Below are 10619 nucleotides of genomic sequence, written 5' to 3'. Positions count from 1 at the left end.
ACCTTGGGTCCAAATAGGTATAAGTAATGCCTGGCAGTGGAGGCTGTGCCTTGATTCAGTTGGTTTGCATCATAAATGATCTTCACAGACTTGGGGGTCACCACAAAGCCTCTGCTGGAATAGATCAGAAAGTTTTTGTAAAGTCCTGCATGGGCTCACACCTTACTGACATAGCACTATTCAGTAATCATCTCTATGGCCATATGTGGCCTACAGTTCCACGTAGTCATTAAACAAGGATTTGCTGAGCACTTACTGCTCAGAACTATTGATCAGACAGCACAATGGCCCTGGGAATAGAGACAGAAATGGTCCCTGTCTTTATGGAGCTTATAGTTTAGTGAGAAAATAAAGGGCATGGAATTAAATGTGTGATCACAGTTTGATTTCAAGTGTGAAGCAAAACTATTGTTTTGTACAATGATAGAGAACATAGTGTTAAATAAGATGGACTAGGAGAGCCTCTAATCAGCAACCAGCAAATTTGGAAGGAGTGGGTAAGGAATTAGCCATGTTGAGAAAAGGAGACAGATTTCCAAAGGAAGAACAGGCACAAAGGTCCCAAGAGTAAAGGTCCTAGTGTGTTTGAGGATTTGAAAGGAGGTCAGGGTGGCATCAGGAGGGAGGGTGTTGGAGAGAGGAAAGGAACCATTTTGAAAAGTTAGGACTTGAGTTGGATCATTTAACTCAGGCAAAGATTTGGGATTTGACTCAGAATATAACAGTAAACCACTGAAAAGTTTAAGCAATAGGGATAAGTGGGCTGCCAGATGAAACAAACTGATAGCTGGACAGTGAGGTAGGAAGAGAAATGAGAATGGAAAACTGAGTAATGCAACTTTCTAAAGTCCTCTTGAAGACTGGGTACCTTAAAATCATCTATATTCTTCCAATTCTGGGAATGTATTCTGAGAAAATAATCCGGCAAATGCACAAACAAGTGTGTGTATCAATGTTTATCACACCTTTATTTTTTAATAGCAAAAAGATCACAGAAAGATCTAAATGCCCATCAGTAGACAATAGTTTATATAAAGTTTTGCTAAGACGTATAATGGAACCATATGCACATTTTAAAAATTATAATGTGTAAATTGGGTGGTACAAATCTATAATCCCAGAATTGGCTAAAGCAGAAAGATCACAAATTTACAAATTCAAGGCTAGCTTGGGCTACATAAGTTTGGTTGTTTTCTTTGTTTTGTTTTGAGGTATTATTTTGGTGGTACTAGGGTTTGAATTCAGGGCCTCTCAGTTGCTAGGCAAGTGCTATACCACCTGAGTGAACCATGCCTCTATCTCTTTTTTTGCTTTTTTAGTTATTTATCAGATAGGGTCTCACATTTTTGCGAGGGCTGGCCTTGGATCACAATCCTCCTATTTATGCCTCCCAAATAACTGGGATTACATATATAGACAGCTATGCTGTGCTTGTTGATTGAGATGCGGCCTCACTAACTTTTTTCCTGGGCTGGCCTTGAACTATGATCCACCTGATCTCTACCCTCTAAGTAGCTGGAATTACTGATGAGTGGGCCATCATGCCTGGCAAAGACACATTTTCTAGTACTGAGATTTGGCAAGTGCTGAGTCATGCCTCCATCCCAAGCTTGAACTACATAATGAGAACATTTTTCATAAAAAAGTAAAAAAAAAGAAAATTAATGCTGAGATGTGAAATACTATTTAAAAAGTTTTAGGCCTGACTGAAGCCTGTAATCCTAGCTACTTAGGAGGCTGAGATCAGAAGGATTTCGGTTCAAGGCCAGCCTGAGCAAAAAGTCGAAAGACCCCCATCTCAACCAATGACTTACTGCAGTGATGACACCACTGCAACGCAGCTATGCAAGGAGGCACAAATAGAAGGATCGCAGTCCAAGCCACCTGGGCAAACAGCAAGACCCTGTCTCAAAAATAACACACAAAGGGCTGGTGGGATGGCTCAAGTGGCAGAGTGCCTGCCTAGCAAGTACTAGGCCCTGAGTTCCATCCACTAGTATTGCCAGAAAAAGAAAGAGAGAGAGAGAGAGAGAAAGGAAAAAGAAGTTTTATAATTTATCTTTTTTATAAAAAAAAAAGGAATATGTTGTAGGAGTAGAAAAAGCTGCAATGGATAATAAGGGATCATAGTAGTATTCTCTATGTTAGAGAATACTAACGTAGTAGTAGTCTCTATGTTAGAGTTAAATCATTTTTATCATCAAGAAAAAAAATTAAGTAGGAGCATAAGGAGATCTCAGATACGCTTTTGGAGATCACTGTAGTTATTAGGAAAACTGTTTCAGAGGGGCAGAATGTGTTGCAGAGAAGCAGAAGCAGGGAGGCTATTTCAGTGGGCAGACTAGAAAATATAGAGTTTGTACTACTAAGGAGTCAGAAAGGGATATATTTCATGTATAAGTAGGAAGTATAAACCACACAATTCAATATTTATGAAATATATATGGTATTTTGGGCTTTGTTCTAGGTGCTGAGGATATAGCAGTGAAAAACAATAGTGCAAATCCTTGTACATTCAGGTAGTATGGTGGACAGTTGGTGCTGGAACCTGATCAAATTTTCAGGGATTTTGAAAGATGGTTGTTAAAAGTCAGCCATTATTAAAAGTTAAAACTATAGGCACTTAACATTATACCCCTTTTGTTAAAACTGATGTTTACTCAAAACTCATAATTTCCTCATTATCTTACTGCACTTTACTTTTATCTGAGCTTCTTTACATCTATTGCATCATCGTGTAGTGAGAATACCATATAATAGTCCATTATTGCACATCTCTTCCCAACTCCATGTTTGGTGTTATCTCATTGGTAACTTGATTGGTGATAGGAGTATTTATATCACAGAATTGCAAATGTTGCAAATCAGGGCTTTCCCCACTGGAAAGCAGCTATTTAATATTTACCAGCACACTCCTTCATAGGAACTCCATGGAACACACCCAAGTAGTCAGGCAGCCAGGGTTTAAATCAGGGCTTCCTCACTTGCTAACAATGTGGTTTGGCTAAGATACCTAATGTTGGTTTCCTTATTCATAAAATAGGACTAATGGTACCATCTTAGTCCATTTATGGTGTTATAAAGGACAGAATTTTATTTCTCACAAGGCTGGAAGGCTGGAAAGTTCAAGATCATGGCATTAGTAGTTTGGTGTCTGGTGAAGTAGAACTCTTGTTCCTCACATGGCAGAAGAGGAAGAATCCCCCCCTGGCCCCCACATTACAGCAGCATTATCCTGAACACCTCTCATTTGGTACCACCTCCAAACACTGCTTGCATTGGAGATTAAACTTCCAGCACATGAATTTGGATGGGGCAAAAACATTCAAATCATAGCAAAGTAAGTAATGTATGTGTGTGGGTGTGTGCATATGTACACACACACACGCACACGCACATGATGAAATAAGGCAATCCATATCAAATGTTTACATAGTGCCAGACACATACAGGTTCCCAATAGATATGAGCAAATTATCATTGCTTATTATTATTAATTCATAGAGAAATAAGAATGAACTATTCAGAAGGTTCATTATAGAAAGAACCAGAGAATATGTTTATGTTGGAGTCAATTGGAAACAGTAAGCTCTTTTTAGCTGCCTGAGCTTTATCCCTAAGCCTTCTAACTTGAAGAAGCGGGGAATCCAGTCTCTGCTCTGGAGTACACAGTCAAGTCATCAGACCCAGAACACCCAGCACTCAGTGAGCCCCAGGAAAAATGACTGAGGTCAGAGAGCTCCTCAGGACAACATCAGGGCAAGCTGGACATAGCCATCCCAAGGGAGAATGGGCCAATGTCCATCTTTAAACATGGTCCCTGGAAATGCGGGAGGAAGCTCTGTCCATGAAGACATCTGCAGGCCCACTTTCAGACTCTCATTGGTGGGGAGTCACAATGGTGCTGGCTATCACAGAGAAGACTACACCAAAAAGGAGATGGCTGAATTTTTCTGGGTTTGAATTTGCCAGGAAATAAAACAAGAGGTTAGACAGCAGAAGTTTGCTGAGGGAGGGAAAGGAGCATAGAAATGGGAAAGTGCCACACTAAGTCCTCATAGCCAGGGCTGAGAGGAGCCAGAGAATAAGACCATGGAGAGCCTGTGTCTGGGACACAAAACTGGTCTCTAATCTGTATTTGAACCATGGGAATGCACTGGTTCCTGCAGCCTCCAGGGGGCGCTTGGGCCCAAATATGGCCAAGCTTCCCTTCTTAGCCTAGCCCATAGGACAGGAAGGACTCAGGATAAGCAGAGGAGACCCTTCCCGGTGAGGGGAATAGAAGCAAGGTCAGCCTTATTTTGGGTGCCTGAGAAGAGTTACCTTATGCCCTGAGACCAGCACTAGGGTAGCCAACATATCCATAGCCCTGAATTCCCAAAAGGACACAATCTTCTACCTCTTAGCTCTTGCTCAGAATTTGAGCTTTAATCTGGTCTGCCTGCATGCTGAAGATTCTGGAGGGCTGGTGCATGGAGGTTCTGATAATTTATCCTAGGGTAGACATGTGAGTTAGGAAACAACAGTGAAAAGGGTCCATAAATCACTCTTTGGAATAGATGATGGATCTAGGTGTCTGTGAAAGGGATCAGAGGTGTATGGGAAAGAAGAGACCGACCTGAAAATCTATCATCCAGTACATGTGCTGTTTCTCCTCAAAAGGCCCTGCTAGGGCAGATAAATACTGCTCCCTGGACCTACAAGTCAATAATAGGACTGTTGAAGACCTTCGCTATGGGTTTTAAGGGGTGGTGGTGGGGTTTATGACTTGAGGTGAAAGCTTCCATCTCCCCAGGCAGGCTCAGCAACACCAAAGGACATGTAGACGGGGCTCTGGCAGCTGGAAATGAATTGTAGAGGAGATTGCTGATGGAGGGTCATGGGTGCTCAGGAGGGTTATATAAGATTTCAGAGGCTAGGAAGGAAAGAAAACAGAAGAAAGAGTCTAGGAGTAACAGCTCCCAGTGCCCTGGCTCAGTAGTTGGGGTGGAGATGCCCTGCAGTAGGGAGAAGATGGGTATCAGGCCTCAGCTGTGGAAGCTGTATCATTGATCCTTGGGAAGTCCAACTTTGCTCACTGACTTTTGAGGAATGAATGATGTCAACAGCATGTTTTCATTTGTAAGTCAAAAGAGAACATTGAGCCTAGTGGCAGATGTCTGGTTCAGGGGTTCCAGAAATCTTTGTTTTTCTGTTGGGAGGAAACTTTGCAGACTAGAAAAGCGATCTCAGGGAGTATGAGCTCAGAATGCACACAGACCCTGGATACAATCCCCGGCACACACAAAAAAAGGAGTGGGGGTGGGAATTTTGGGAATCTTTGCTAATGTTACATAGGGGACTATCATAGGACATCTGTGAAGGATCAGGAACGTTTCAGGCAAGGCTGGGAACAGGGGTCCAGGAACCTCAGCCTGGTTCATAGCTGATTCTATCCATAATTTTCTTGTGATACCATAGCCAAACCTCAGATGGAAAGGAGGCAGGCTTTGGGAGGTCCCAGGAAGGACTGAGGATGGCTGGTATTACAGATAGCAAGTGAGATTCCTGTAGGGAAAGGGTATGAGACTGGAGCACTAGGGAGAGAAACAGGACTATCAGATAAAGGGCAGTGACAAGCAAATCATTGACCCTTAGATTTCAGTATGCCACCTGTCATAACATACCCCATTACTAATATTCCACTTACCCCAGAAGAGAGGAAATTGTCAAAAATTTGACTGCAACACTAGTCAGCATTTGAAATGCATTTTTAAATTCATTTATTCAGCAACTATCAAACCTATTATAGGTGGCAGGGATACTTAGAAACAAGACAGATAAAACAAAGCAAGTGAAAAAAAAACAACAACAAAAAAACAGGGATGGGGATGTGGCTTATTGATATTTTCCTAGCAGGTGTAAAGCTTAGGATTTGATTCCCAGTGCCACAAAACAAAAACAAAGCAACACAACAAACAAAAAGCAACCAAGTAAGTAGACAGATGAAATAATCTCAAGTATTACTAAGTGACATAAAGAAAACAAGCATGAGTCTGAAACATCTAGATAAGCTGGTCAAGAAAGCATTTATTGAGAAGGTAACAAGTAGAAATTGGCTGTAAATATTGTGAAACCTGTTGCAGTCTTGTTTCTTCTGAAATGGGTAAAGCATTTTCCCTTAAGGTGGAAAATACCGAGAAAGACTAATTATTAGCAGTAGCAGTGTACCTTAGAAGAGAAACACCTCCTCTTCCAGTCCCATTACTGTCAGCCCTTCTTTTCCAGGCAGTTTTGCAACACTCTTTGCCAGCAGGAGTTGGTGCTGGGACATTTGGCAATAGTGAGAGATTATTGTCCCCTAAATCACTATTCAATGGCAAAGCTAAAAAGACTGGGGATACCCCAGAAAAACCCCTGATGATTGGAGTTTGGAAAAAGTTCTGAGTATTTCTAAATAACTTTTTCTGTGTGTGGTTGCTAAGTGCATAGAAATATCAGTCTCTTCAGTTGTCTTAGGGTTTAGTTGACTAGGGCTTGACACTAAGTACACAAAAATACTATTTCCTTCTTCTTCTCACCTCCCTCACTGTAGAGATAAACTCAACCATGGAAAGGTGATCGTCAGTCTACCCCCTTCACTGATTTATGGGAACCTAGACCACTGCCAGTGTGGTGAGAGCCACAGTGGACATCAACATCATAGGCTAGTCACTGCTGGAAAGTTGTTGAAGGGGGATGGGGTACTGCCGGGAAGAGGGAGTCGTGGATTCAGATTTCTTTCCAGACCTTGCCCTTATTTGCAATGATGCAATCAGCCAATATTGGTGTAGTCCTGAGAGACAGCTCATTCCCAATAGGGTTGGGAGTGGGGGTGGCGTTGCTACCAACTCTATATAAGTTTACCCAGGGCCCAGAGCTGTCCTGTGACTTTTCTAGCTCAACATGGCTAGGACACTGGGAGCACCAGTTGCACTGGGGCTATTGGGCCTGTGCTGGTCTCTGGCTATTGCCAACCCTCTTCCTTCGTGAGTAAAGCTGGGACTAGGGATGGAAGATTGTGGTTTGGGCTTGAGTAAGATAAGGTCAGTTTTTAGGCCTGGATCAAGAGTAAAGGGAGAAGGATTGGTCCCAACAGACTCAGACATCTATCTGTGTTCTCACTAGGACTAGTGCCCATGGGAATGTTGCTGAAAGTGAGAGTGGGAGCAAATCAGACTCCAAAGTGATTGGTGAGACCCCAACTCCCTGAGTCTGTCTATCTGGTGTGTGTCTGCATTTTATCATCTTACTAGTTTTTTACCCTGCTATCTCCCTACTGCTACCCCAGAACACTGCTCAGATAACTGGAGCTTTGATGCTACCACCCTGGATGACAATGGGACCATGCTGTTTTTTAAAGGTAGGAGGGAGGTTGGGTGTGGTGGCTCATGTCTGTAATCTTAGTACTGGGGAGGCTGAGACAGTAAGATCACAAGTTCGAGACCATTCTGGGCTACATAACCCAGAAAAAAAAAAAGTAGGAGGGGCTCTGGGGTTGGAGCATTTGGGACCTCAGATGTGGCCCCTTCGAAGAGGATATCTCCATCTGTGGGAGGGTGCAGGGAATGTCTGTGATATCACCAATAGCTTCTCTGTCTCTGGGCCAAGGTTTGTTCTGGGTCCTTCTGTGACTGTGGTGTTTTGCAGGGGAATTTGTGTGGAAGGGTCCCTCATGGACTCGGGAGTTAATCTCAGAGAGATGGAAGAATTCCACCAGCTCCGTGGATGCTGCATTCCGTCGTGGTTCCGACAGTGTCTTCCTGATCAAGGTACTGCTGGACCAAGAGCAGAACCAGGCCAGAAAGGGCTGAAATCAACATGAGACTTCCTAAAGTGTCTCTGATATGAAACCTTGGTCCTTTTTCTGCTGCTATAACAGAATACTTGAGACTAGATAATTTTAATGAGCAGTAATTTATTTGGCTCCTGGTTCTGGAGTCAGGGAAATTCAAGAGCGAATTTATGCTGCGTCATAGCATGGTGGAAAGGTGGCACCAAGGCAAGACAGGACTACAGCAAGAGAGCAAAAAGGAGTCTGAACCTGCTTTTATAGCAAACCAGTCTTGTGATAAGTAACACACTCCCATTATCATATTAACGCAATAATGCCATCAACCATTCATGAGACAAACCCTGATTATGTAATCGCCTCTTGATTAGGCTCCACCTCCCAACACTGTTGCACTGAGAGGAAGTCTCCAACAACTGAACTTTGAGGGACACATTCAAACTATAGCAGGGCTCATACTGACAGATACCAAGTTTCTTTCTCCTGTGCCTTCTTTTCTCAAAAAAGCTCAGGCTAAGGAAGTATGCATGCATGTGGACCTGGAAAGCACAACATCCAGTGGCTATTGTTCAGTCTTAATCTTAGTTCTAGGTGGTTCTGCTACTCCTAACACTGTGGGCCATTTTTTCCTTATGGCAACTTCCCCCCTTGGCTGCCATGACCCTGTATCAGGTCCTATTCATTCATATGCAGGGCAGGTTGTTTCCAACACAATGACACTCGGCCAAGGGAGTGAGTGAAGTATGAAGTACAGACTACTATGTTCACTATGTCCCATGCCCTGGCCCAAGCTGGGTCTGCTCAGAGTAAAGGGCACCTTCTCCTATTTTGCCAAAGGTGCTATGTGGTAGGGATGGCCCTAACTGGCAGCTTTGTTTTCCCTCCTGCATCTTTTCCCTCTCTTCCCAGGTGTCCATCCTCAGGCAGTCCCCAAATGTTCCTAGGGAATCCACTCCAAGCCCTTCCACATACTTCCCTGGGTGGTATCAATCATTGCCATGCCTCTGAGGATTCTCTGTGTTGTCCATACACCAGGTCTAAATTTCTCTTTCCTGAGATCCAGATAATCTCTTTACAGTTTCCTAACAGGAATCTCTGATTTTGATGTTCCATAGGCACCTCAAATCCAGTGTCCCCCCAAATGAATTTAGCATCTTCTTTGCAAATCAATCTTTCCTCTTGTATTCTGTTTCAGCAAAGACACCACCTTGCTTACTACAAGCCAAATGGACATTAGTCTCTTGGATCCAGCCCTTGGTTATCTCCTTCTTGCCATGTTCACTGTGTGCCAGTCACATGAGATTACATAAAGTTTTCTGAGCACACTGTGCTTCCTCATTTTGGGTCTCTACATGCTGCTTTCCTCACTCATCCAATTAGAAAATTTCTGTTCATTTTTCAACTTTTGGGTCAAATGCTTCCTGTCCACTGTAAGACCTTCCAGGACTTTCTGGACAGAGTTAAGCATTCCCCCTGTATTTCCAATGGTCTTTGCCTGCTTTCTGCTTTGGTGGTTGTGTGGTTAGGATTATAGGAAATATTTCTGCTTTGGTTCAGTGAACCCCTTGAAGTCAAAGATCAAATCTTTCATTCCTTGATCTCCAGTGCCTCTCACAACACTTGGCATACAATAGTCATTTAGTAATTATTTCTTGAATAAATACATAAATACATGAACAAATGAGTGTATGAATGGATGGATAATTGCAGGATAACTGTTTGTGGATGTGTCTGCCAAAATTGATAGTGTTGTAATTAAGTGTACCACAGGAGTGCCTGATTATATATAGCCAGAGAGGGTATGTGAGAGAGAGAGAGAGAGAGAGAGTGTGTGTGTGTGTGTGTGTGTGTGTGTGTTATTGTAATAGTGACTGTATTTGTGTGTGTTATTGTAATAGTGACTGTATTTGCACAGTAAAATTCAGGGTATGCATTACACAAGGGGCAGCACATTGTTGTCCATAGATGAACTGAAAGTGTAGGGTTTCAGGAGGATATTTTACAAATTCAATAGATTAAACAATGTTGTGTGTGAATGCAGAGCGACAGTATCTGGGAGTGCACAGCTTAAAAGAGTGCTCTTGGATGCAGGGGGACAAAGTCTGGGTGTACCCACCTGAAAAGAAGGAGAATGGATACCCAAAGTTGCTCCAAGATGAATTTCCTGGGATTCCATCCCCTCTGGATGCAGCTGTAGAATGTCACCATAGAGAATGTCAAGAGGAAGGCATCATCTTCTTCCAAGGTCAGTCAGGGCTGGTATCTAAGAACCTGGAGCAGTGGGGTGGGAGAATGGTAAGGGAATAGTAATGCTGTCAGTGGTGGTGGTTGAGCCACTATGTGGATTTTATAAAAGGAAAATAAAGAAGCTAGTTATGGTCTACAGGTCAAGTAGGGGAAGGAGAGAAAATCATTCTAATGAAGGTAATTAAGCTAAAAGTCCTCCATTATTTCCTATGATCCTATGACAAATCTATGTTTCATAGTCTTAGCTACAAGGCTCACCAACAACAAACCTCCATTGATCCTCCAGCATTGACTCTTGTCATATCCTTACCTTGAACACTAAGCTCCAGAAACTGTAAACAATACTCTATACTCCCTTACAATAGCTATGCTTCATGCTTCAGGCTCCTTTCCCTCTCTCTAGAATTCCAGCTTCCCCTTCTTCTCTGCCTTATAATTTCTACCTCTTATTTCAGTTTAAGTATCACCTGCCCCGAGAAGTTTTCCCTGGCTCTCCCTATTGCTGCGTGATCATGTGCACCTTGCTGCTGAGTTTTGTTTCATGATCACTCTTCTTACTGCC

General features: G+C 42.8%; 1 protein-coding gene across 1 annotated transcript in view; it reads left to right on the top strand.

The window, feature by feature from the left end:
* Window positions 1–6850: 6850 nt before the first annotated feature.
* Window positions 6851–10619, top strand: part of Hpx (hemopexin) — a 9397-nt gene continuing 5628 nt past the window's right edge. Inside the window, exons 1-5 of the mRNA XM_020179337.2 lie at window positions 6851–7007; window positions 7147–7211; window positions 7310–7381; window positions 7669–7790; window positions 9902–10055. Of these exons, the coding sequence (XP_020034926.1) occupies window positions 6925–7007; window positions 7147–7211; window positions 7310–7381; window positions 7669–7790; window positions 9902–10055 (496 nt within the window). The 5' untranslated portion in view covers window positions 6851–6924. The remainder of the gene's footprint in view (window positions 7008–7146; window positions 7212–7309; window positions 7382–7668; window positions 7791–9901; window positions 10056–10619) is intronic.

The sequence above is a fragment of the Castor canadensis genome, chromosome 1, assembly GCF_047511655.1.
Source record: "Castor canadensis chromosome 1, mCasCan1.hap1v2, whole genome shotgun sequence".
Lineage (NCBI taxonomy): Eukaryota > Metazoa > Chordata > Mammalia > Rodentia > Castoridae > Castor > Castor canadensis.
The sequence above is the reverse complement of the archived record's forward strand: the minus strand, read 5'-3'. Positions and strand labels throughout refer to the sequence as shown.